Raw genomic sequence first — 24,818 nt, forward strand, 5'->3', positions numbered from 1 at the left:
ACATATAGAAAGCATAGAAAACTTTATATAACGATATCCCGGACTAAAAATTGTATTCTTTATTATGGTTACGGTCTTCCCCTTGTTTTTTTTCCTTGGTGCTTGAAATCCCTTCCACACCCCCAAAGAACTTCTACGCCCACCCAGAAACCCACAGTCACACGAGTACCGTCTCCAATTCGAATTTCCCTGGCGACTTGCCCTGGAAATGACTCATAACTGAAGCTTCGACCACAGAAAATACTCGTACTACTATCCACTACACACAGTTGAGGCAATTATAAAACACTAGCACTCCACATACGGGGGCGAGGTCGGGGCTTGGGCCCTCCTGGGACTTGTATGTGGTTTATAATATCGTATTTCGTACCCTTCCACTCCAGTTAACCGCAGAAACCAGGACACGAGACACTCCAGCGAGACACAGAGCCAAAGATGTCGTCGGTTAAGGTGGCGGTGCGAGTGCGCCCCTTCAACTCGCGCGAAATAGGCAGGGAGTCGAAATGCATCATCGAGATGACCGGGGCCACCACGGGTAAGACCCACACAACAGACACACCACCACAGACTCTCATCCTTGTGATTCTTCTGCAGCCATAACCAATCCGAAGGTGCCGCCCAACACTAGTGAGGCGGTGAAGCGCTTCAACTTTGATTACTCCTATTGGTCCCATGATGTAAGTCGATGTCCGGACAGGAGAGCCATATATAATCCTCCCTCGTTTCCATTTGCAGCCACGCGATTCGGACTTCTCCACACAAACGATGGTCTACAAGGACATTGGCGAGGAGATGCTGCAGCACTCCTTCGATGGCTACAACGTGTGCATCTTTGCCTACGGCCAGACCGGTGCCGGCAAGTCCTACACCATGATGGGCAGGCAGGAGGAGCAGCAGGAGGGCATCATTCCCATGATTTGCCAGGATCTCTTCACTCGCATACACGATACCGAAACCGATGAGCTCAAGTATTCAGTAAGTCGAGAATCCATCGAGAAGTGTCCATAGGATAGTATAGCAGTAATACAACAATCGAAATCTTAGGTTGAGGTCTCTTACATGGAGATCTATTGCGAGCGGGTGCGGGATCTGCTGAATCCCAAGAACAAGGGTAATTTGCGGGTGCGCGAGCATCCATTGCTGGGTCCTTATGTCGAGGACCTGTCCAAGCTGGCAGTCACCGACTACCAGGACATACACGACCTCATCGATGAGGGCAACAAGGCACGGTATGTATCTGTGGATGAGTTCTGCTGTGATTTCCCCCTATATACCCTCTCTTTACCGATCTTTAGAACTGTGGCCGCCACCAACATGAACGAGACGAGCTCTCGCTCCCATGCCGTATTCACCATCTTCTTTACACAGCGTCGCCACGACACGATGACCGACCTGACCACCGAGAAGGTCTCCAAGATCAGCCTGGTGGATCTGGCCGGCTCCGAGCGAGCCGATTCGACTGGTGCGAAGGGCACCCGCTTGAAGGAGGGAGCCAACATCAACAAATCCCTGACCACCCTGGGAAAAGTCATCTCCGCTCTGGCGGAAGTCGTAAGTTTCTAGGATCTAAGATCTAGTATATTTTCCTGACAAAAACGAATGCTTTATTCCTTGCTCTCTCCATTAATCGCTGCCTTGTGGCTTCCCAGTCTGTAAGTCATCCAGATTTGGTAGATCCCAAGCCCCCATTTGACACCTGAATCCCGTTGCAGGCATCCAAGAAGAAACACAACAAGAAGGCCGACTTTATACCCTACCGCGACTCGGCCCTGACTTGGTTGCTGCGCGAGAATCTGGGAGGAAACTCGAAGACGGCCATGATAGCGGCCATCTCACCGGCGGACATAAACTATGACGAAACCTTAAGCACACTGCGGTAAGCAATCCCCATCCCCATATAAGTAGAGCCCCGTGATGATGTCAATAATAAAACCCATAGGTATGCGGATCGGGCCAAGCAGATCGTGTGCAAGGCTGTGGTCAACGAGGATGCCAATGCGAAGCTTATCCGCGAACTTAAGGAGGAGATACAGAAGCTGCGCGATCTTCTGAAGGCCGAAGGCATCGAAGTGCAGGAAGGTAAGCATTCCCAGCAGATCCTTAACTTAGAATACCTTCGACTAGGCCTAAACATAAGCCCCTAACACACACACCCACACAATATACAGACATTCTCATGTAACCCGAAATTACTACATACTTGCCACACTTGCAACAAGAATATGTACAAAGAAACGCTATCCAATCCTAAGTTAGCCGTAGTCGTTAAACCCTTCTAAAACCAACTTAGAAACCAAACAACAACCCAACCTATTTCGTTTAGGACCCGATGGCAAGGTGGTGTGCGAGAAGCGCGATTCGAATAGTAAGTAGAGCCTACAATCTCTCAGCGCTAAAAAACCAACAAAAAACAAAAAGCAAAAGCCAAACGGCTTCACATGCAAAATGTTATCCAAAGTATCCAAATGGATATGTACAGTGCGTTTCCGTGCCTAAGGACAACCAAAGAATAGCTAAGGAATATAATCTAAGAAAGTGTCAACAAAAAGTACCCTACAGTGTCGAAACGCACTGTGCATGGCCAGATATCGTAAAAACATGTGTATGAGTACTACGTCTGTAATGTGCTGCTGTATCGTATCTAAAGCTTCTAAATAAATCGCTTCAGGACATATACATATATCCCATACGATAATCACCAACAAGTCCTCCTTAAGTTGCCTTATTCTACACAAACACACACACACACACACACGAATAACCAGCTGCTGAGCGGCAGAGTCTCCTGTCCAGGCCAGAGCTCCGCAAGGTTCCTCGGCTGGTCGGGATGGGACTCCTCGCCTTCATATTTTATATGGACTTTTCCTTTGTGTTGCCCTGAAAACAGAAGAGTGACAGGCCCAGACTCCTTGCAGTCCTGGCAGTCCTTTAGGGCTAGACGTGGACATGCCAGAGTGTTAGGCCATCCTCCCCCAATCGGCAATTGCTTTTTTCCCGTATCTAACTTCAATATTTATCCAATGTATCTGTTTCTATATGTATGCCATATTTTGGTGCCGATTTCTAAATGAGAAGAAATCGCTCTAATGTTATCATAGCACGCTTATCACTGCGCTTGTGGCGTTCTTAAGTCTGAGTCAGAGGTTCCTCCCAGCTAATTACCGTTCCAATTTTTGCAGAGGATGAGCTGAACAAGTCGACGACGGGAATCAAGTCGCCCTCGAAGTCTCGTAATCGCAATGGCTCCACCACGGAAATGGCCGTGGATCAGCTGCAGGCCAGCGAGAAGCTCATCGCAGGTGAGTAGTCATCCAAACGATTCCACAGGACGGCAAGACTGATCACTCCAATTCTCTGCCATCTTCTGCAGAACTCAATGAAACCTGGGAGGAGAAGCTGAAGCGCACCGAGGAGATACGCCTGCAGCGCGAGGCGGTCTTTGCCGAGATGGGGGTGGCCGTCAAGGAGGATGGCATCACCGTGGGTGTGTTCTCGCCCAAGAAGACGCCGCATCTGGTGAACTTGAACGAGGACCCCAATCTGTCCGAGTGTCTGCTGTACTACATCAAGGATGGGCTAACCCGCCTGGGCACCCACGAGGCCAATGTGCCGCAGGACATCCAGCTGTCGGGGTCGCACATCCTCAAGGAGCACTGCACCTTCGAGAACCGCAACAGCACCGTGACCCTGCTGCCCCACAAGGATGCTATCATCTTTGTGAACGGACGCCAGCTGGTTGAACCGGAGGTGCTGAAGACCGGCTCGCGTGTCATCCTGGGCAAGAATCACGTTTTCCGCTTCACCAATCCGGAGCAGGCACGCGAGCTGCGCGAGAAGATCACCGAAAACGAGGCCGAGAACGAGGTGGAGAAGGCCGACGCCCCGCAGGTCGACTGGAACTTTGCCCAGTGCGAGCTGCTCGAGAAGCAGGGCATCGACCTGAAGGCCGAGATGAAGAAGCGGCTAGACAATCTCGAGGAGCAGTACAAGCGCGAAAAGATGCAGGCCGACCAGCAGTTTGAGGAGCAGCGCAAGACCTACGAGGCCCGCATCGATGCTCTGCAGAAGCAGGTCGAGGAGCAGTCCATGACCATGTCCATGTACAGCAGCTACTCTCCAGAGGATTTCCACCAAGAGGAGGACGTCTACAGTGAGTGATCCACACGCATATTATATGGCTAAACTTCAGCTTTTATCCCGGTTCTATCGATAGACAATCCCATGTACGAGTCCTGCTGGACAGCCCGCGAGGCTGGGCTGGCGGCCTGGGCCTTCCGCAAGTGGCGCTACCATCAGTTCACCTCGCTGCGCGATGACCTCTGGGGCAATGCCATATTCCTCAAGGAGGCCAATGCCATTTCCGTTGAGCTAAAGAAGAAGGTTCGTACCCCAACTGTCTTTAGAGATTAATGTTATCTTTAATTCCTTTGCTCTTTGTTGTTTCAGGTGCAATTCCAGTTCACCCTCTTGACCGACACCCTGTACTCCCCCCTGCCACCCGAGCTGGCCTCGAGTGTGGCACCGCTGCAGCAGGAGGACGAGTTCGGAGCCCCGCCCGTGTCCAAGACCCTGGTGGCCGTAGAAGTCACGGACACCAAAAATGGAGCCACCCACTACTGGTCGCTGGAGAAGCTCCGGTAAGCCGGTCCCTTCAAAGGAGCCACTGCCACTCCTGCTCCTCCTCACACTCATTTGTTCTCTGCACTTTCGTTCGAAGTTGAAGCTGGCTTTTTATTTGTTGGTTTACCTTTCGTTTGGTTTGGTTTCATTTCTGGTACGTGCATGGTGGTTGTAGTTCATGGATTCGAAGTTTCTGTCAAAGTGCTCTAGAACATTTTCAAATGATTTCTTACAAACGATTGTCTCGCGAAGATCACCGCCACCATTTACGCCTCAACCCTCATCGTCATCTCAAAATAACAAGCCCCCAGGCCTTGAAAAAATGTTGATTTGTACTTTTTCGGTTCTCTTACAAACCAACCCGAAACCCAATCCAAAACGAACCCGAAACCATTTTAAATCCCAACCAAAAATCCTGGATCATTTTGACCTTATCCAAGATATCGCCTCGAACTGATGCGACAGATATACAATGTCGAGAGCCCGCCATCATCCATGCTATTCGATACGTCCCGAATCGAGGCCTATAGCGGACCACAACCAGACGGCCACTGCCAAGGCCACGGCCAGACTCAGCTGCTGCTGCAAGTGGAGCCCAATCCACAGCCCCCCGAAGCCGTGAAAAGAGCCAGCGAAAGAGCGTCACCAGCACGTCTGACATTGGCCAATCTGATACCTTCTAGGTTTGCTTGGAGCATCTGTTTTTCTGCTTTTTTTTCTGTTTGCACCCGGTACTCGAAATGGTAATCTCTTTGAGTATCGGGATTGCCCGTCCGTCTATAGCTTTCTTAAATGTTTTCTGTACAGTCTGTAGCAATTGTCGCATCCTTAGTTGTAGATTTATGCCTGTGTAAGTGCCACTGCATGGCTTTCCATATTGCTTGGCCAATCGCCTAATGCTCTCTCTATCTGCACCCCCCCTTTTCCAATGCAAGTGTTAGCCTGATACTCGTATGTCCTTGCCATCCCGAGAGTAGTTCTCATTTTGGGGATTCGTTTCTGCCTTTTGCAGACAACGCCTGGAGCTGATGCGCGAGATGTACCACAACGAGGCGGAGATGAGTCCCACCTCGCCGGACTACAACGTGGAGAGTCTCACCGGGGGCGATCCGTTCTACGACCGCTTTCCCTGGTTCCGCATGGTCGGACGCTCGTTCATCTATCTGAGCAACCTGCTGTATCCCGTGCCCCTGGTCCACAAGGTGGCCATTGTCAACGAGCGTGGGGATGTGCGAGGCTACCTAAGGATCGCCGTGCAGCCGGTGCTGGATGAGGAGTCGATCGACTTCAACAATGGGGTCAAGCAGTCGGCCCGCTTGGTCTTCAACGAGGACGATGCCAAGCCCAAGTATCGAGCCCTTAACGAGAAGGACGACGTGCAGCGGTACATCGATAATGGAGGACACGACAGCAAGCTGGAGGGTAAGTCTCTATCTCTACAAGAGGCTACGCCCTTATTTAAGCCTAAAAATCCATCCCTTCCCTTTAGCAGAGCTCGAGGATGTGGACTCGGGACGCGGCATTGACTCGAACTCTGCCTCGGACTGCCCCGAGAACGCCGAAGAGCCGGGCGAGCACCTGCAGGTGGGAAAGGAGTTCACCTTCCGCGTGACTGTGCTCCAGGCCACTGGCATTGGGGCCGAGTACGCAGACATCTTCTGCCAGTTCAAGTGGGTACAAAGATCATCTCCTTTTGATATTGCTTTAATAGAATCTTTGTATCCCCTTACCCCGCAGCTTCTTGCATCGCCATGAGGAAGCTTTCTCCACCGAGCCGGTCAAGAACTCGGCATCGGGCGCCCCTCTGGGCTTCTACCATGTTCAGAATGTAAGCCAAATCCATGATTTCCCTATATCAGAGCTTTTTCTTAGTTGGAGTTGCTTTTCGTAGATAACTGTGCCTGTGACCAAGTCCTTCATCGAGTACTTGAAGACCCAACCGATCATGTTCAAGATCTTTGGCCACTACCAGACGCATCCCCTGCACAAGGATGCCAAGCAGGACTTCGTGTCGCGGCCACCGCCTAGGCGAATGCTGCCCCCGAGCATACCCATCAGTCAGCCGGTGCGCAGCCCCAAGTTTGGACCCCTGCCCTGTCCGCCCTCATCCACGGTGCTGGCCAAGCACGATGTGCTGGTGTGGTTCGAGATTTGCGAGCTGGCACCCAACGGAGAGTATGTGCCTTCGGTGAGTGGAGGAACAACCAGAGCAGACCAGACCAGAGGTCATACTAGCTACTAATCCCCCCACTAATTCGCCGCACGCAGGTCGTGGAGCACAGCGATGATCTTCCTTGCCGCGGGCTGTTCCTGCTGCATCAAGGCATCCAGCGACGCATTCGCATCACCATTGTGCACGAGCCCACACCTGAGGTCAAGTGGAAGGACATCAACGAGCTGGTGGTAGGACGCATACGCAACACTCCGGAGTCCTCGGACGAACAGGATGAGGATGCGTGCGTGCTGTCGCTGGGTCTGTTCCCCGGCGAAGTGCTGGACGTGCCCGGTGACGATCGCTCCTTCTACCGCTTCGAGGCCGCCTGGGACTCAAGTCTCCACAACTCGGCGCTGCTCAATCGCGTCTCACAGGGCGGCGAGACCATTTACATCACACTGAGCGCTTACTTGGAGGTCAGTCGGAGCGCGACACTTCTCATACGTCATGCTTTATGCGTCCTTCTTTCAGCTGGAGAACTGCGCCCGGCCGGCCATCGTCACGAAGGATCTGAGCATGGTAATCTATGGGCGCGACGCTCGCACCGGTCCCCGCTCCTTGAAGCACCTGTTCTCGGGCCAGTACCGCAATCCGGAGGCCAACCGACTATCCGGCGTCTACGAGCTGTCGCTGCGTAGAGCATCCGAAGCAGGTAGTCCAGGTAGCAATTCTCATTGTAGTTGTACTCGTCGTATCCCGCTAGCCAGCTCTTGCTGAAGCTGCCACACAGATTTCTCTCTGACACGCCCAATCCTCCCATCCACACAGGTGTGCAGCGTCGTCAGCGTCGCGTGCTGGACACCAGCTCCACATATGTGCGTGGGGAGGAGAATCTGCACGGCTGGCGGCCACGCGGCGACTCGCTCATATTTGATCATCAGTGGGAGCTGGAGAAGCTGACGCGCCTCGAGGAGGTGGGACGAATGCGGCACCTGCTGCTGTTGCGCGAGCGCCTGGGCATGGACACCAACCCGAATCCGACCACCAAAACGGAGAAGGATGTCTGCAATCTGGCTGCCCGTGCGGCCACCTCCCCCGTGCACATGGTTATTCCTCAATCGCCACAGACGCCGGTCAAAGATCCGCAGCAAATCATGCCAGAGCGCGAGTACAACCAACGGGAGCAGGATCTCATGCTCAAGTGTTTGAAGCTTGTGCAAGGTGAGTCGGTCTTCTATGGCTTTCCATCATCCCTTGGCTAATGATTGGCCCTTTCCAGCTGGACGCTATGCCAAGAACGAGGCTAATGACACGCAGACCCAATCGGATGTCTCGCCCAGCGATGAGGGCTGCGCCGACATGACCGTCAGCTGCATCTCCAGCAACTCCATGGAGTGAGTAGTCGCCAAACAATCCCTCCACTCATCTTAGTTAGAGAGCTTCTACTGCATCCATCTGGCTTTCTTGGTTTATTAGAACATACAAAATTGGCACAACACACCATAAACTAGCATCCACCACATCACTTCCTCCTCACAGAAACACTCTGTGCATCTCTTTATTGGGAATCACTTACTTCCCAGAGTCTATGAACTATACTTTCCTAGTCCGGGACTTTGTTAGTCACTATCTAGATCTTATGACACCTATTCAGTGTCTCCTTTTTATTGAAAAACCCGATGAGAGGCTACTTTTTGCTGCTTGTTGTGCGGGGAACAGTCACTACGTAAAATGCACAGAAGCAGAGACACCTCGAAGACATATCCAGGCTTGCATTGGCAGGGCACTCCGCAGTGTGTGGGGCACGACAGCGATTTGAAAAGGCAGGTCTCGGGGCAGACGCCGCCACAGCGTACCATGGTGGCATTGGGGCCACAGAAGCCCGGGAACGGGTTCCATATGTATTTGTCGCGATCCGGGTCCGGGATTGCGTCATGAACCAACACATCGCTCATTTCCATGACCACAACGAGAGCTGGCAGCAGCAGAAACAGACTCAACCGAATCATTCGGCGTTTCGTGACTAACTGAAACCCAATCTGTCGAAAAGCTGTTGTTCCATATAATCGCCCAACCATCCGATTCATTCCAGCGCAAAACTAACAAAAAAACACAATTTATTTTCTCAATGACTCGAGACTCAAAAACAATCCTCCAATCTTTACATCTGTTTGTTTTCCTTTGGTTTTCTTTTACACAAATTAGAGACAACAAATTTGTAATTCGACGCAGGTAATTTTCCGTTCTATCCAGAGAACCCAACCCCCTAATCCTCTCCACCCCCCAGTGCCACCTTTGGCTCACATTTGCTACACCTCTTTCCCGCAGGCTATGCTCGCCGGATAGGGCCGATGCTCCGAATGGCTGGGAGGCCCCTGCCCCGGCCACACAACCGGCTCTCCCGCTGCGGCTGTACGTGCCGGAGCTGGAGGAGATTCGCGTCAGCCCTGTGGTGGCCCGCAAGGGCCTGCTGAATGTCCTGGAACATGGCGGCTCGGGCTGGAAGAAACGCTGGGTGGTAAGTCAATGGTATATGCGTCTATATGCGTCTCTTCTAAATGCTTTCCATTACAGACTGTGCGTCGTCCTTATGTGTTTATCTATCGCTCGGAGAAGGACCCCGTTGAGCGGGCTGTCCTCAACTTGGCCACGGCCCAGGTGGAGTGCAGCGAGGATCAGGCAGCCATGGTCAAGATACCCAACACATTCAGGTGGGCTATGATCTGTATTTGAGTAGGGAGACTTTTGATCTAAACTGAACACTCTTTACAGTGTGGTGACTAAGCATCGGGGTTATCTGCTGCAGACACTCGGCGACAAGGAAGTGCACGACTGGCTCTATGCCATCAATCCTCTTCTGGCTGGTCAGATCAAGTAAGCTCCATGTTACCCAATAAAGAACCATTTCTAATGTTATCATCTCTCGAACAGATCCCGCCTGGCGCGACGCACCTTGGAGCCGGCCAGCCAGACGGCTTCCCAGATCCAGGCCAGCAGTGCCGCGAACGCGAACAGTGCGAACAAATGAGATACGATCACGATGGAGTCCGTTTTGGTTTACTGAGACGCAGGCTATGGCTGGCTACAGCGCTTGAGCTTGGCCAGCCGATTGATCGGGCGGCGGCGGCAGCAGCTGTCCACCGATTAAAAGCTGAAAGGATTCCATCGGGATAGCAGGAGATTTATGTAGAGATTGTAGAGCAAAAGCAAAAGCAAAGAGCAAACCAAATGCAAAGCGTACGTAATTATTAAGTAGAGGAAGCAGCAAACCGACGGATTATTGTATTTTGTAATTAGTTGGCTCCGGCCGAAGGTAGTAGAAGGCAGTAGAACGCTCCCATCCCATCCCGTACGAAGGCTGATAGCCCTACTTCTGGAAACCCTTACACATCCGATTGAGTTTCGTGTTTTCTGGAGATTTTTGTACATAGCTTTAGTTCGTTTCGATTGTATAAATATTTGTTAATTTATTTCGGTTTTCACGTGATATTATGTTGATCGGTTAGAGTACTACATATATGATTATTTCGATTCAATTATGTGACTATTGCGCAGTGCTTACAATGCATTTTAATGGAGAAACACACACACATACAGACACACATCTATATATACATATATATAGTAGGTATATATAAAGATTTATTGTATAAAACCTATATATTTGCTGTGTATACACAAATTTTCAAGCATATAATTGTATCGCGTATTGTTTAAACTTTAAAGGAAACGAAGCAAAAAGAAAAGTCAAGGCAATCGAATGCCGCAGATAAATATTATACCAAAAAAATATGTGTGTGTTAGCGAAAGACCGTACAGTATATAGGATATAGGCGTGCATAAGCGAGGCAAAAGCTCAGCAGAATTGCGAAATCTCGATTAACATAACGACTACTTGTTAGATCTATATATACACAGATATAGAAAGATATATTCATATATATGAAGCTATTTTACACAGGAGTTATGAATCACTTGAATGGCCCTGCTATATATATATATATATCTGTAAAAGTTGCCATATAACATTTTTCAAGTGTTGACCGCTTTAAGGCTTTTCCCCAAAAAAAAAAACACAATCACACAACCACAAAGCAGTTTTGTCGCTTCTCTATGCTCCCACTCGGAACCACCTGCAAAGCTTCAAGCAACAAATTATGGAACAAAACCAATTGTAGTTTTGATAAAACATAATTTAAATATAAAATTACGAGTAGTACGCCACGGCCACCTGTACATTTCCCAGTAAGAAACTCAAACTGAAACTGAAACTTTGCTTTTCACACGCTATACAAGAAATGTCACTTGCATTCTGCATTCTGTATTCTGCTTTCGGTTTAGAGCACGAGCTTAGGTCAGGTTAATGGATGATATTTAATATGGCAGACAATAGGAGCTTCTCTTGTGCCCGGATCACAAGTACGGAAGCTCCCTATGTTGTCGATGGAAGCGCTTTCCTTTGTGTCCTTCGGACACAGAGCGTTAAGCCTTCGTTAAGCTGGAGATTGGATCAATCAAGTATTCGATTGGGAATTGGAAATTAAGCCGAGTTTGAACTTGAGTTTGTGTTTATTGTAGCAAAATGTAACATTTGTTAACCTATTGAATTAATTTCGAATTGTAACATATTAGAGAATTGTAATTACAATAACCATTGTACGAGCATATATACGTTACGATACGATATCTATGTAATATCCAACAATATTTTGGCCCCACAAATTAAAAGGCACACAATGCAACACACAAAGGTCCACAAGCGATCTACTGGCTATGCGAGTTGGCGAGCCACAGCTCCACTTATATATGCATATATATAGTACATAAAATACATTTCAAAATCTATCTAAATATATACCCCTCTATATGTACATCGGATATACATATTTGGAGAAAGACGCGACAGGAGATGAATGCCGGCCACCTTAACGAATGAAAGTTAACAGATCAAAGCGTAACCTAAGCAGAGCAAATGCTAAGGGTATGCTCAGGCAAAGTGTCGGCCAACTTGGAATCGGATCGGATCGGATCGGATCGGTAGTTGATGATAGTCCGAAACCGGAAGTAAAACCAGAAAAAAACCTATGCTATGTATGTATAATCAAACCAATCGATATATGCCAGGGCGTATCACTATTAAAGAAATATAAAATAAAACGGCTTTAAATAAAATCTGTAAATTATCAACTGGTTATCGTACTGCGAGGCCTCTACTATATGATTGACCTGTAGGGGATTACAGTTATACAAGCCGAATCGAGTCTGACACACATATTTCTGTATTTATTTACATGGTACTTCCTGATCGACTAGGCCAGTTCACGAGGCATTCTATATAGAACGCCATCGTGGTAGACTTTCTACAGTTTCAGAAAGTCTTATGCAACCAGCCATGCATAATGCAAGTTGTCAAGGAAACATTGTATTCGTCCAGTTTGCTTATTGGAGGTGCAGGGAATGGGATTTGAGATCTGAGAAAGGCTTACTCTTAGCATTAATTTCGGGTTTAAAGATATCCCGAAGCCAAAAGGAATTCCAGTAAGATGTGCATTTCCTGAGCATTGCATAATGTCTTCTATATAATCCAAATCGAATTGTTAAGAATTAACTAAAACAATTGGTTTATATATGGACACGCTCTCCTACGCGATTACACTTCTCGAAGCCGAACAAAGCTTATCGATGATTCATCTTCAATCTGTTCGAATGAATTATTTATTTCTGTATTATTGCAGGGCACTGCCTGTTCGCTTAGACCTGTCCCTGATCTCAATCTCTATATATTGTGGGCAATGGTAGAACGCATTGCTCAGTTAACCAGGACTACCACAAGAATGAAGTCCATCCAGGCCATTTGCCTCGCCTGCTCAGTGATCGTAAAAAATAAAGGCTAAATATTTCGAATTTCAACTCAAAATATGTGAAATTACAGCTGCTGGGATCCGTTACTAAAACCGTGTCTGCTGAAGGACTGGATATCGATAAGATGGCCAAGTGCTTTGACTTGTGTGTCGAGGTAGCCTCAGTCGTGGGTCTGAAGATTGTGCCCACCATCAAATCCCTGGCGAAATGCGCAAAATTTGAGCCCATGAAGACAAAGGATCTGGATCCTACGGCGGTGCTGATGCTGGCCTATCAGTTCATCCAGAAGATCGTCGGCAACCAGATGTGCCTGTTGAACACCATCCAGGAAACAAGAGATCTGCTCGCTCCGTTTGCCACAACGTTCTCTACATTAAAGTGCCTCACTGACTAGGATTGTTTTTTAGGTTTTCGTGCATAGCTTTTTTATACCCGATACTCAAAATGAGTATTGGGGTATATTAGATTTGTGGTGAAAATGGATGTGTGTAACGTCCAGAAGGAATCGTTTCCGACCCCATAAAGTATATATATTCTTGATCAGCATCAACAGCCGAGTCGATTGAGCCCTGTCTGTCTGTCCGTCCCTATCAGCGCCTAGTGCTCAAAGACTATAAAAGCTAGAGCAACGACGTTTTATATCCGGACTTCTGTGATATGTCAGTGCTACAAGTATATTTCAAAACTGCCCCGCCCACTTCCGCCCCCACAAAGGGCGAAAATCTGTGTTACCACAATATTGCAAATTCGAGAAAACTAAAAACGCAGAATCATAGATAATGATCATATCTATCAGCTTGCTGAATCTGGATCAGATCAGATAATTTTTATAGCCAAAAGGAACAAATCAATTTGCAGTGGCTACGCAGCTCCCGACGTCACGCTCAGACGAGAGATTCTGTCTCTCTCGCACGCACTCTTTGTCGTGTCGTTCAATATTAGCGGCGTCTGCCGGAGGAGAGCCATACTGACTAAGTATCGGGTATAAATGTAGAGTTGCGCCGTCCGCAGCAACTCACAACGTTCCCCCTCGTTTTGTCATATGACAGGGACCCTTGAAGGGTCGTCTATCGTTATATCTATAACGTAAAATCTATAAAAAAGCGTATGAAATGAACAACCGTATGAAATCGATTGGGGTAGTCAGCTTTATAAGTGAAGAAAACAACATTCGCTTTAGAACAGTGCCTTGGGTAATTGCAAGCATGAAGAACATTCTGCTCCTTGGCTGTCTGTTGGTGAGAGAAGCCATACTATCCACAGATACTCGGATTGATGGATACACTTTGTGTCGGTAGCTTATGGTACCCTTTCTGTTGGGTCAGGAGTACAACCTTGGCGTAATAGGCATATGCTGGAGGATTTTCCTGGAAGCAGCCTCCGCCATTGCGAACCGTGGCATGCCCCTCATCAAAGACCTGGTAAAGTGTACCAACTTCACGAACAGCGTTGATCTGGAGAGCATGGACGTACCGATGCTCATGATAACGGGATTCAGCTTCCTGCAACACGTGGCCATGGCCACCGACTGCCTGTGGAACATGACCGATGCGGTGGCCCAGATTCTAGAGCCCCATTGGAGCAGGTTTCCAGCTATCAGTGCAGATACATTGGTGTTCCGCAAAGCTGCCTGCCCTTAGCGGGCTGAAGCGGACTGTTATGGCAGCATATAAAATGGGTTTTCATGCATGTCTCATATACTCCGTAGAGTTAAAAAAAGTAAGACAGTTCTTTAAATGAATTTCCAGCATGCAGTGCTTAAAACCCGCATTAATCCTGAGCTGTTTCTGGGTAATAAATACTTCTATAGTGAGCTGTTTAAGTCCTCGACTCCTTTTGTAGATATTGGCGAATGCCCAGTCGTACAGCCTCAAGCAGATTGGCGTCTGCTCCCAGATCTTCCTCGAGGCAACTTCAGACCTCACCAGCAAGGCTATGCCCATTGTGAAGACCATGTTCGAGTGCATCAGCTTCAAGACTTCGGAAAATTTGGCAGCACTCGATACCAGAACATTCAAGGATGTGGCCTCCAGGTTTCTGGGAGAGCTCGTCCAGAATCCCTCGTGCCTTCTCGATTTGGCCACCTCGATAAAAAAAATCTTGGGACAGCATTTCGTGCGACTGAAGACCTATAGATGCATGTACCTGGGTGTGGCGCCGTCCTGTATACCCAAAGATTTATAAACAACAAATGAAAGAGCAGCCTGTACATTACGTGTACATTGGTGAAACTGTGAAGCATATAAAAAGTACTTAGGTTCATATAAAAGCAGCTCAAACCATGACAATGCCGCACAGTTCTCTCATACTACCCTCGGCATGCAAAGAGTGAAGGTTTCACTGCTCCTCGGCTGTCTGCTTGTAAGTGTTGTGACTACGGGATTCATACTGTTATATGTATGTGATTTAGCCGAGACGGATCGTCTCTTAGCTGTTTCAGTTCAGACCAACCGCAGGGCAGAAGATCAACCTGATCAAGGTGGGGAATTGCGTTGAAGCGGGCCTGGAGCTGACGGCTAGCCTCGCCATCCAGATCATGCCCATGATGAAAGATCTGCTGCAGTGCGTGGGCTATTTGCCCAAGATCAGCACTGCCAGAGTGAATAGGGTGCAGCTTCTGGTGATCATCTACCAGTTCGTCCATAAAATGTTGATGGGCGAGCGTCTGCCCTGCCTGATGAATGCCTACATGACGCTATCGAGCGTCGTGGGTCCTCACTTGGAGAAGATGAACTCCTTGCAATGTTCCTATTTGTTTGTGAAGCCACCTCTATGTTGAGAAATTCAGAATAAAAAACGTTGCATTTTAAAAGGAAAAAAGCAAATCTAAATCGACGTAAACGTGACTCATTGGAGGCGTGAAATTTATTTTTACAGAAGGCAGCGAGCACTGCAAATTGAATTATCCTGTGGCCTATAAATAGGGCACGATCTGTGGCTGGCTGCAACGTTGGGTCTGGAGCCGTTTAGCCGAAAGCATCAAGACAGAGAAAGCCCGAAAATGAATCTGCTTAAAGCCGCGCTATTGCTGAGCGCGTTGGTTGTAAGTAGAGCACGGGAAGTCCATCAGTGGATCTTTCTCTCTAATCTTTGAGCAATCCCCCATCTATATTAGGTCTTGTCTGAGGCCGGGGAGGAGTCAGGGTCCATAGACTGGGAAAAATGGCTGGAGTGCACCCATATTGGCGCCAGAGCTTCGGCGCAAATACTGCGACGCACCATCCCCGCGATGCGTGTATTATATCAGTGCATCGACTTCGAGCCTCTCCGCGACCCCGAATTTAGTCAACTCAGACTTCTCAAAAACATCTACAAGTTCCTGAAGCTATCTGTTTACGACAAACAGAGCTGTCTGCTTGACCCCCTCAAGGGAGTTGTCAACACCCTCGAGCCATACGTTGAGAGGATTGATAGCATGCACTGCTTGGACTCCTAAATATTCAATACGTTTTTCAATATTGAAATAAAATGCAGAGCATTCCGAGAGCCTGCCGCCTGTTCTAATTGAAGCAAGCCAAAACTGACAACATGTTTCTGATTTAATTTAGGGATATGGCAGACCAACAACATGCGGATCCTATAAATCATATATATTATGATTCGAATATCTGTCGTTTTTATAAGAATATCCTTGGTTCCTAAACGTAAAACATTTGAACATTACATCATTATCATTGCCTTTATACTTACATTAACATAAATACATACATCAATATTCGGAGAGATTTGACAGTCCTGTCACCTCTGGGGAGATCAAAAGCAGAACACATCGTTTATCCCTGGATAAGGCTATTATATAATTATTATGAATGGGTTTCAATGTCATATGGGAGGCTTTTAACGCATTAAGCATTAAGGTGCGAAGAGATCCTTTAGCCATGGCCAGAAGCATGACGAATACAGTTTTCTCAAGCTCTATAAATAGAACAGATGATTGATCAGACACTTCATAGCTGGGTCCGATCACAATGAACGTGCTTAGGTCGATTTTACTGCTGAGTTTCTTGGCTGTGAGTACCTTCAGCTCAATTTCCTTATAGTAATCTTAACCAGTAACGACTGTCACGACCCACAGATTTGCCTGGCCCCGAAGCAAACCGATGCACAGGCCATAATTAACCCCCAATGGAGCAAGCTGAGCAAGTGCGCCCAAGTGGGCGTCGAGGCGGTGGCCAAGGTCGTCACCAACGTCATTCCAGCGGTCTACGAGATGCAGATATGCTCCTTCTATACGGCGCTTCCACCGAAGGATGGCAAGCCAAAATCATCGATATGGTACCTAAAGAACATTTATCGGTTCTTTAAGAAGCTGGTCGTAAATAATCCAAAGTGCCTCAAGCTCTTGGTGACCCAGGCAACGGAACTGATCAAACCATATTCCGAACAAATCGAGGAATTGGAATGCCTGCAGGAGAAAGACTACATCTTGTAGAAAGGATATACACACGTGGACATATATGTATATGTATAAATATATCCCAAATTGCAATATATCGAAAGCATTTGCATGCAAAAATATCAATCAGATCTCAAAGATTTTCTAATAGTACGAATAACCACTCTTGTTTCCTAAGCAAGCTAATTGATTAAATTTTTCAACCGAAGCGTTTCAAGAGAGCCGCAAAAAACTCAATAAGAAAAGGTTTTAGATTCAAGGTCGGACAAAATTCGCTATGCTCGCGTAGAATTCATTACGGATAATGGCTAAGCCTGCAGAAATGCGATCCCAGAGCCTGAAATTGATCATTTGTGATGGCCGCGAGCATGGCTGATGGGATTATCCTGTGGCCTATAAATAGGGCACATTCTTCTGATGGCTCAAACGTTGGGACTGGAGCCGTCAAGCCTCACACACCTACGAAGACAGAGAAAGCCCAAATGCATTTGATCAAGGTCACCTTGTTGCTGAGCTTATTGGCTGTGAGTATATTATCATCTTACTAGCCCTACTTGCTGCGATCCGATCCATACCGATGCCATTCGTCATTTAGCTGTGCCATAAGAGTCAGGTCCAGGCATTTTCAAAAGATTTTGACAAGTACCTGCAGTGCTTCGAGGTGATTAACGACGGGGTGTCCTTGCTGATCGAAAACACCATTCCTGCAATAAAGATCCTGGTTTTGTGCATTGACTATCAACCCCAGTTGGAAAAGGGCAATAGCTTCCTCAAGTACATTCGAATCGTGCACCAATTTGCCAAGAAGGCGATCTACCATAAGCCCGATTGCCTTATCCAGATGTTCTCGGCGGCTGTCACTTTGCTGAAGCCCCAGGAACGAAAGTTAGACTCCCTGAACTGCTTTGAGGAGTAAGGTCTACAATAAATTATACATTTTCAATAAAAATTCAGAGCATACCCGGAGTTTGCGTGGCTTAGCAAACTGAATATCATCGTCACAAGTGTTTGATTCCCCAAAGCAAGCCACAACAAATTTGATTATCAAACGGAATCCTTCGCAGAATGTCAAATTATGTAAAACTGCAAGGAACACAAGAAACTTGCGCTAAAAATCAGGCCATTCGGTATATTTTAGATCAAAACAAAACTTAAGAATCGGATAAGAAAGGCTTCTATCTTCCTCTTCTATGGTAGTCCATTCAATATGATACACTTAAGGGATATTTTAGGTTGTCACACGTTTTTTTATATACTCCAGAAATCCTGGATCTATGCCCCAGGAGAGTGGCATCATCATCATCAGCAGGGCGCCGCAGAGCACTGAAAAAGTAAGGGTTTATATTTGCATACGTTCGGAAATTTTAAATACTCACGAAACAGTCGAGGAAGCTTCATGCTGATTGATTCTGAGTTCACCGAACATTGTCGCTGGTTTATATAGTAAATTGCAATCCATTTCGTGACTGTTGAACGTCCGATAAAGCCTAGAACGTGAACACAATGTTAGTCGGAAGCGTGACCCATATGGAGATAGTATGAGACAATCTATTCGTAATCCCAAATTTTGTCTGGCACCTGCTAAGTAATTGCTTCAGTTCCATGGTCGCTTCGCTTACTCCGCTCCAAATCCTTTCTATTGTTGCTTAGAAATTCCATGGAAACAAAAGCTCGCCACGCTCGCTGATGCAAATCCCCGACTGGAGACTGCAGAGTGTCGTAGCATAAGCCCCAGTACCAGGCACTCTCGGGGCCTGGGTTTTGTGTTGGTTCAAGCACTCTTTGAGTGGACAAATTTACTTTGCAGAGCCAAAGATTCGTTGTAATTAGGCGAGTTGTCACTGTTTGCCGTTTGCCATTTGCCATTCCGAAGCTGCTCTCCCTCGTCGCTGGCCACAAGAGCATTTTATGGACTTTTGTCGCTGGTCTTCCTTCTTCTTTTGTTGGATTTTGGTCTGAGCAAATGAATAATTCAATAGTCGGCAGGCGAGCGGAGGCAGAAGCTGCAGGTCTGCAGTCCATCGCAGTTGCATTGTTGGCCAGCAGCGGCTGTAATTGAGGTCAGTGAAATCAAATCGCTTGGACGCGAAGCGGCAGCATTGGACGGACAGGTTGTTAGCACTTGCTGAAGCTGCTTAGCAGAGTGGAGAAGAACTGGAACTGGACTTGGTCTTGGTTGGCTTTCGTTTCCCTTGGCTCTCGCAGCGGCTCCACTTTCAATGGCCAAATGCGGCCACGGGTTCTTCCTCTTCGGACTGCTTTTGGGGTTAGCCGCCGTTGTTTCCGTCAGCCAAAATCACAGCCACGCCACTAAAAATAGACAACAATTAAATGCAAATCAATTGAATTGATTTCCCCTCAAGGCACGGTGGGAACCACATATAAAAGCTGGCAATTTCTTCAATCAAACCGAAAGAAGAGGAACCTTTGATCGGGGGTACACTCATCGGAGATTTTCTTCCGTACATGGTTCCCACTGCACTTGGCAAGACGATTAAACAACAATGACATTGGCCTTCAGGAGATCACGTTAGAGGCTGCCAAATCTCCCCAATTAGCGGCTATAAAAGCGACCGATACACACCACCAACGCCAGACAACTTAGACGCTGGGCGAGACAGTGCCACGTCCACTTGCAACTTGCAGCAGCTTCAGTTGTACGAGTAGTTTCCATTGCCAGGGCGAGATCACCCATTGTTGAGATCAGTATGTTCGACTCAAAGATTAAGGTGCCCAAGTACGATTCGGAGGCGTTCGACAATGTGGAGTACGAGCTCCAGATGACTTACACTTTGGAGACGGATTGCCGCATCATGAGCTTCTACGACGCCATGTGGGGCATGGAGGTGTCGGGCGGCTACGACCAGTTCGAGCCGCTGACCATCATCAATGTGTCGCCCACGGGCCTGGCCAAGCGCGGCGGAATGCGCGTCGGTGATGAAATCACTCAGATCAACGATGTCCCCGCGCTGGATTTGACCTTTAACGAGGCCCTCGAGCTCTTCCGCAAGTCCTCGCGGTACGTTCGCGTATATGTGCGTGGGTAAGTAGCCGATCCGCAAGCGTTTTCTCCTTCGGTAGGTAACCGTGTACCTCTTTCAGCGATGACGATGCTCCCGGCGAAGAGGACTGGACCTGCGACTGCTGGTTCAAGCCCAGGAAGCCATGGAGGCGCGACTTTACGCCCATTCAGTGGACCTTCCCCTGGAACGATCGCCGCAAGCCGGTCTACAAGGAGTCCAACTGCTTTATGGTGCCCAGCAAAATGGAGGAGAAGATTCGGCTGCGCCGTGCGGCCACCTCTGCCGTCCACAAGAAGGAGGACGCCCCACCGCACACCCGCTCGCTGACGCCGACGCCCCGGCCTAAGAACCAGCCCGGTCCGAATCTGCTCGAGAGTGTCCTCCGACCACGTGGCCCGCCACCAAGGGACTAGATGTGCGGCGACCCTCAATGAGCTGGCTAAAATGTGAAATTTCAATACGCAGGCAGCGCTGTATCCGCTGCAGTGCTTTGGGATCCACAGGATCCATCACTCACACGTTGTCTACATCAGCGTGGCAGCCAGCTGTATCTTCCCGAGAGCAGCTGGAGTGCCGCGCAAGGGCTTAATCCCGGACTTCAAAGAGTGTCCGCAAAGGAACATTGTCGACGTCCTGTTGAGGATCAAGCTGTTACTCAAGTGCATAGAAAATAAAGGCCACAAGGCCAATCGATTCGATACGTACGCTCGCAGATGGCATTTTCAATTGCCACGCTCTGGAATGGCGGCATTCGATTCAGTTATTGTCGCTTCTCTCTGAGCCGCAATCAAGTGTTGCGTCCACGCGGCCTTCTGCTTGCACTCGGTCTAGCTGGGCACCAATCTTTGACGTGTGATGGATTGACACCAGTATTCGGATTCAGGTTCATACGACAGTTCTTCTAATTTCTAATCCCACTATTATGGATGGTCTTCATTGGCGAGATCAATGAAAGATTATTCAATTAGTGATGAATATACATGGATTTTTTTAGAAGTAATCTGTTACGTTAGTGGATAGCAATTAAGGGCAGAATCCAATCGATTTGATACGTACCGGTTTCGAATTGCATTTTCAATTGGCAGCGGCCGAGAGTCACGCTCTGGAATGGGCTTTCGATTCAGTTATTGTCGCTTTTCGCTGCTGCCGCAATGAAGTCTTTCATCCTTGTGGCACTCTGCTGGCTCTCGATAAAGCTGGCGAGCGCGCATCCGGCTGTTCCCTGTCATGGCACTACCTACTTCGACTGTTACCATTACTGCTACGGCAGCTGCCGCGGCCTCGAGTGCTTCCATCGCTGTCAAAGCGGCTGTGGCTGCGAGGAGGCATTCATCGTGAGGAATAATGGCGCGTGCTGGAAGGTAGAGGTGTGCCAAGTCGGCGACGATGATGAGGACCCGGGGGACGCTCATGACGGAAAACGTAGGAAGAAAGTCGAGCCGCCCATGCTCTCAGAGGCGGGATTACCACCCGAGCCAAAGAAAGCTAAAAATAATTTTGTGCGTCAGATGCCGTCGGAATATGACCTTGATATTGGCGATGGTAACAATTTTGGAGATGGTAATGCTATTGGCGATGGTGATCACAATGGTGACCCAAATGGTGATTACAACGGTGACTACAATGGTAATGAATATTATTCAGAGTCAGTGAGAGACATTGATTCTGCTGGTTTTCCTGAGCTTAGTGATGATTATAGCTATTAAAGCATCTATTTTCCTCAGAATATTGTTTAAATTCTTTGTTATTGAATATCGATAATATTTATCGCAAGTCGAAGGATATGCTAATTTTCCAGCACTGGTCTTGATCAGTTGTTGAGGACGCGTTAGGGAAAGATTTAATAAGTTCAGACGCTGTGATTATTGTTTTGTTCCAAATTTGGCCAAAAACTGATCACATTCCAATGCAATTACCGATGTGTAGCTACTTGATTGATTGAGTTCTAAAGTGATTAAAATAAAAATCTAACTACATAGAAGATTACATACAAACATATGTATGTATTGTACACTTTTCGCTGCCTTCCAAAGGAATATTTTTGAGAGGCTGCCGGCGCGCCGGCCATCTTGGATTGCCGCCTTCCGTGCCCAGGTGCTCAGGTAAGAGTTAATAAACACAGAATATGATCTTCTCTTGGCCACGTTGCAGAGCTGGCCAACAAATAACTCAATTTAAGTTGGAGTATGCGTAGTACTTTGGTATTGCATTCGACCGTGAAGACCAATCAATGGCTAATTGAAAATGTAAGCAAAAGTACAAGAGAATATTGTGCCCGGGCAAATGCAAATTGAGCAAATCTCTACTCGTTTAGCTCCGGCGGGTGTGGGCGGGCTGGAACTGGAGATGTTTTATTAAGCATATAATTCAATTTTCATTATTCAGAGAGCGAGTTTTCTCTGCGGTGTAGACATCAGGGCAGGCCACCGTACACAATCAACTCAAATCCAGGAACAGCATTATGAGGCTGCACTCAAGAAAATTGCTAACATGCTTCTTAATTAATTTTTGTTGTAGGATTTTCTAATTTTAAATTCGTTTTTAACCTCAATGTTATGTTTACCGCAAAAGTGCTCATTGCTGACTGAGTGAGATTTGAGTTTGGGTGTCAGTAGGCCTAGCTGCATCCCTCTCTTGCGTGCTTATGCTTATCGTTTTCTTGAGCTCTATCCCGCTTCAACCTACTTGGGGCTTGCTTGTCTCTCAGTGTACTCGCTCTGCCTGAGTGAAGAGCCTTCTATTTGAGCGAATCCGGGCACTTTATTCGGGCTCCCGCTGCGCTTAATTGAATCAAAAGGGGCGGCTGTCGATGCCTAGTTTACGGCTTAATGGAGTTCCTGGCTCAGCCGCGTTGAATGCCGCTTTGCATAGCAGTCTGAGGAAAAATGGAGGCCCAATTTCAATGGTCGCCCGTGGAGCAAAGGCAAACGCAATCGGAATCGTAATTAATATTCATTTAAAACGAATGTACAACTGTACAACTGAAAAAAGGGACGAAAAGGAAAATTCCCCAGATGAATTTTTAATTTCCAAAGGAAGGAGCCAAAGGAGGAGAAAGAATGCTGCGGGAAGCCGCCTGTATGTCGGCCCCTTATGCCCCTAATGATGATGAAGACGGATGCGAATTTCCGTTTTGAGTTTCCGGGTTTGAGTTGAGTTTATGATTAATGCATGAACAGAAGTCGTAGTACCTAGTGGTCCTTGATTTTTCCCCCGATTCGTCTCAATCAGATCCGAGCTCCGAACGCAGCCGTCGAGTACTGTGGGCGGCGGTTCTTTTATGGACTATGGAACTATTGACTTGATTGGTCATGCCCATGATTTTCACTGAAAGTAAAAGTTTCCATGTTTCGCTTTCCGCCGTGCGAAATAAAAATCTCCAGCGAAAAAGTTTTCATCGGAAAAAACTCATTTCATCCTAATCATAATAATAACTTTGGCTTGGGGGCACTTACAAAATTTCCACTTGTAATCTATGCAGCCGAAGAGTCTGGCCAAAGAAGCCAAATGGGAATGGAAATGGGAAAACAGGTTCGCATCGGTATCGGGTAAAAGTCAATGACGATGGCGATGGGGATGGCGATGACGATGAACAAGTCGCACATCTTTCGTGGGAATCTTGGCAGCAGAAGAGGCAGATACTGAGACAGCCGCAATGTTGTCAAAGTGAATGCCATGGAAAATTAGCAAAAATCATTGCAAATCAAATGGAAAACATGACAAGCCACAAAGAAACTTTTCCGCCAGCCAGCCAGCCAGTCGATAGAGTGCCCCCGACCCCACCCGACCCGACCCGAATCACAGATTGAATGCCGTACATCAAAGTTCAAAAGTGTCAAACGTTGTACACCACTGCCAGCCACCACTGTTGTCCTATCCTCCCTCCGCATCCATCCTCCTCCTACTTCTCCTCGTTGTGGAAGGAACCGAGAATGGGAACACACTCCAAAACTGGTCGCCGGCTGGCTGTCTGGGGGCTTAAGCCAATTTATAGTTTGTATAGTGCCAGACGACATCGATGCCACTGGCTTGGCTTGGACGCTTTTAAAGTTTGCCTCTGCCTGAGCTTCTCCTGGTTCTCCATCAGGGTCGTGAGGTGAGGTGCGGGAGGGGGCTCTGGTGGCAGCCTGGACTATCAGCGTGGACAAACATCGCATGTACGTATATGGGCATGGAGAAACTTAAGCTGTGTCAAATGTGGGTCAATTCCAAGCTGACCAAATAAATGGTTTGTCCGTAGGAAGCAGGCAGTCGTGCACAGAAGAGGCCAGAGGAGATTGAAATGGGATAAGGCGATGGAAAAAGGTTCAAGGTACACAAAAAACATCCGGAACAATTTATATAGATAAATGAATTCTCAAACAATAACATTTGAGTGTGGAAAAATTGAATTTTACCAAGAAAAAGGGAAACTAAATATAAAGGAAAGTTTTCCATCGCAAATACATATTGAAAAGTGGATTTTTTTGATCAAAAACCGATTAAAAGTTTCGTGGACCGCTATCGAAACATGGGATCTATCGATAAGCTGCGATTAAAGTGAGCTTGGGTGAATAAAATCGAACCTAAACATCGATTAGACGCCTTCGATAGACACAAGTCCTTTCCATCGACAATAAAAAGCTGCAACACTTGCAGCAGCCTGAAGCAGCCTTCAATTTCCATCCACTACTCTCTGCCTGGAGCCACAATAAATTCTATAGCCTCTCAGGCAGCCTGACAGTTCTGTAGGAGTTCTGTCTCCTCCATCGCCTGACAGTCC

General features: G+C 47.6%; 10 protein-coding genes and 1 long non-coding RNA gene across 14 annotated transcripts; 9 read left to right on the top strand and 2 right to left on the bottom strand.

Moving 5' to 3' along the window:
- The first annotated feature begins 425 nt into the window (after positions 1–425).
- LOC6601587 (kinesin-like protein unc-104) lies at positions 426–11,962 on the top strand. 4 transcript variants are annotated; one of them, XM_026986935.1, is made up of 25 exons: positions 426–535; positions 595–677; positions 736–975; positions 1,045–1,229; positions 1,296–1,551; positions 1,713–1,876; positions 1,940–2,079; positions 2,324–2,365; positions 3,180–3,299; positions 3,371–4,150; positions 4,214–4,380; positions 4,447–4,637; positions 5,633–6,042; positions 6,113–6,290; positions 6,358–6,448; positions 6,512–6,808; positions 6,889–7,251; positions 7,307–7,496; positions 7,604–7,996; positions 8,055–8,169; positions 8,981–9,007; positions 9,104–9,293; positions 9,350–9,486; positions 9,548–9,649; positions 9,707–11,962. In XM_026986935.1, the coding sequence occupies exons 1-25, from the start codon at positions 436–438 to the stop codon at positions 9,801–9,803; spliced, it is 5,058 nt and encodes a 1,685-aa protein (XP_026842736.1). In that variant the 5' UTR covers positions 426–435; the 3' UTR covers positions 9,804–11,962. The 4 variants fall into 4 exon arrangements, with proteins under 4 accessions (XP_026842736.1, XP_026842735.1, XP_026842737.1 ...); XM_026986934.1 differs by lacking the exon at positions 2,324–2,365 and adding an exon at positions 5,061–5,303; XM_026986936.1 differs by lacking the exon at positions 8,981–9,007.
- On the bottom strand, positions 8,232–8,933 carry LOC6601589. Its single transcript, XM_002026574.2, has one exon. It carries the CDS (start codon positions 8,860–8,862, stop codon positions 8,440–8,442), a length of 423 nt encoding a protein of 140 aa, XP_002026610.2. The 5' UTR covers positions 8,863–8,933; the 3' UTR covers positions 8,232–8,439.
- A 568-nt stretch (positions 11,963–12,530) lies between the features above and the next one.
- LOC6601590 lies at positions 12,531–13,043 on the top strand. The gene is made up of 2 exons (XM_002026575.2): positions 12,531–12,651; positions 12,708–13,043. Exons 1-2 carry the CDS (start codon positions 12,568–12,570, stop codon positions 13,029–13,031), a joined length of 408 nt encoding a protein of 135 aa, XP_002026611.2. The 5' UTR covers positions 12,531–12,567; the 3' UTR covers positions 13,032–13,043.
- A 1,343-nt stretch (positions 13,044–14,386) lies between these two features.
- LOC6601591 lies at positions 14,387–14,912 on the top strand. The gene is made up of 2 exons (XM_026986252.1): positions 14,387–14,428; positions 14,480–14,912. The coding sequence occupies exons 1-2, from the start codon at positions 14,387–14,389 to the stop codon at positions 14,819–14,821; spliced, it is 384 nt and encodes a 127-aa protein (XP_026842053.1). The 3' UTR covers positions 14,822–14,912.
- Positions 14,913–14,956: 44 nt separating this feature from the next.
- Positions 14,957–15,465, top strand: LOC113565096. Its single transcript, XM_026985662.1, has 2 exons — positions 14,957–14,998; positions 15,069–15,465. The coding sequence occupies exons 1-2, from the start codon at positions 14,957–14,959 to the stop codon at positions 15,414–15,416; spliced, it is 390 nt and encodes a 129-aa protein (XP_026841463.1). The 3' UTR covers positions 15,417–15,465.
- Positions 15,466–15,594: 129 nt separating this feature from the next.
- LOC6601592 (accessory gland protein Acp53Ea) lies at positions 15,595–16,161 on the top strand. The gene is made up of 2 exons (XM_002026577.2): positions 15,595–15,680; positions 15,753–16,161. The coding sequence occupies exons 1-2, from the start codon at positions 15,639–15,641 to the stop codon at positions 16,071–16,073; spliced, it is 363 nt and encodes a 120-aa protein (XP_002026613.1). The 5' UTR covers positions 15,595–15,638; the 3' UTR covers positions 16,074–16,161.
- Positions 16,162–16,564: 403 nt separating this feature from the next.
- LOC6601593 lies at positions 16,565–17,164 on the top strand. Its single transcript, XM_002026578.2, has 2 exons — positions 16,565–16,647; positions 16,713–17,164. Exons 1-2 carry the CDS (start codon positions 16,606–16,608, stop codon positions 17,067–17,069), a joined length of 399 nt encoding a protein of 132 aa, XP_002026614.1. The 5' UTR covers positions 16,565–16,605; the 3' UTR covers positions 17,070–17,164.
- A 312-nt stretch (positions 17,165–17,476) lies between these two features.
- Positions 17,477–18,023, top strand: LOC6601594 (accessory gland protein Acp53Ea). Its single transcript, XM_002026579.2, has 2 exons — positions 17,477–17,557; positions 17,629–18,023. The coding sequence occupies exons 1-2, from the start codon at positions 17,516–17,518 to the stop codon at positions 17,947–17,949; spliced, it is 363 nt and encodes a 120-aa protein (XP_002026615.1). The 5' UTR covers positions 17,477–17,515; the 3' UTR covers positions 17,950–18,023.
- A 113-nt stretch (positions 18,024–18,136) lies between these two features.
- LOC113565179 lies at positions 18,137–19,887 on the bottom strand. Its single transcript, XR_003408497.1, has 4 exons — positions 19,823–19,887; positions 18,612–19,343; positions 18,410–18,520; positions 18,137–18,356 (listed from the first exon to the last, which is right to left on the bottom strand). It is a non-coding gene; the product is annotated as an uncharacterized LOC113565179 (long non-coding RNA).
- LOC6601595 lies at positions 19,615–20,760 on the top strand. The gene is made up of 2 exons (XM_002026580.2): positions 19,615–20,076; positions 20,136–20,760. The coding sequence occupies exons 1-2, from the start codon at positions 19,742–19,744 to the stop codon at positions 20,467–20,469; spliced, it is 669 nt and encodes a 222-aa protein (XP_002026616.1). The 5' UTR covers positions 19,615–19,741; the 3' UTR covers positions 20,470–20,760.
- A 389-nt stretch (positions 20,761–21,149) lies between these two features.
- LOC6601596 lies at positions 21,150–21,782 on the top strand. The gene has a single exon (XM_026986475.1). The coding sequence runs from the start codon at positions 21,208–21,210 to the stop codon at positions 21,760–21,762; it is 555 nt and encodes a 184-aa protein (XP_026842276.1). The 5' UTR covers positions 21,150–21,207; the 3' UTR covers positions 21,763–21,782.
- The last annotated feature ends 3,036 nt before the right edge of the window (positions 21,783–24,818 follow it).

Source organism: Drosophila persimilis, unplaced genomic scaffold (genome assembly GCF_003286085.1).
Source record: "Drosophila persimilis strain 14011-0111.01,24,50 unplaced genomic scaffold, DperRS2 tig00000002-arrow-pilon, whole genome shotgun sequence".
NCBI classification, from domain to species: Eukaryota; Metazoa; Arthropoda; class Insecta; order Diptera; family Drosophilidae; genus Drosophila; species Drosophila persimilis.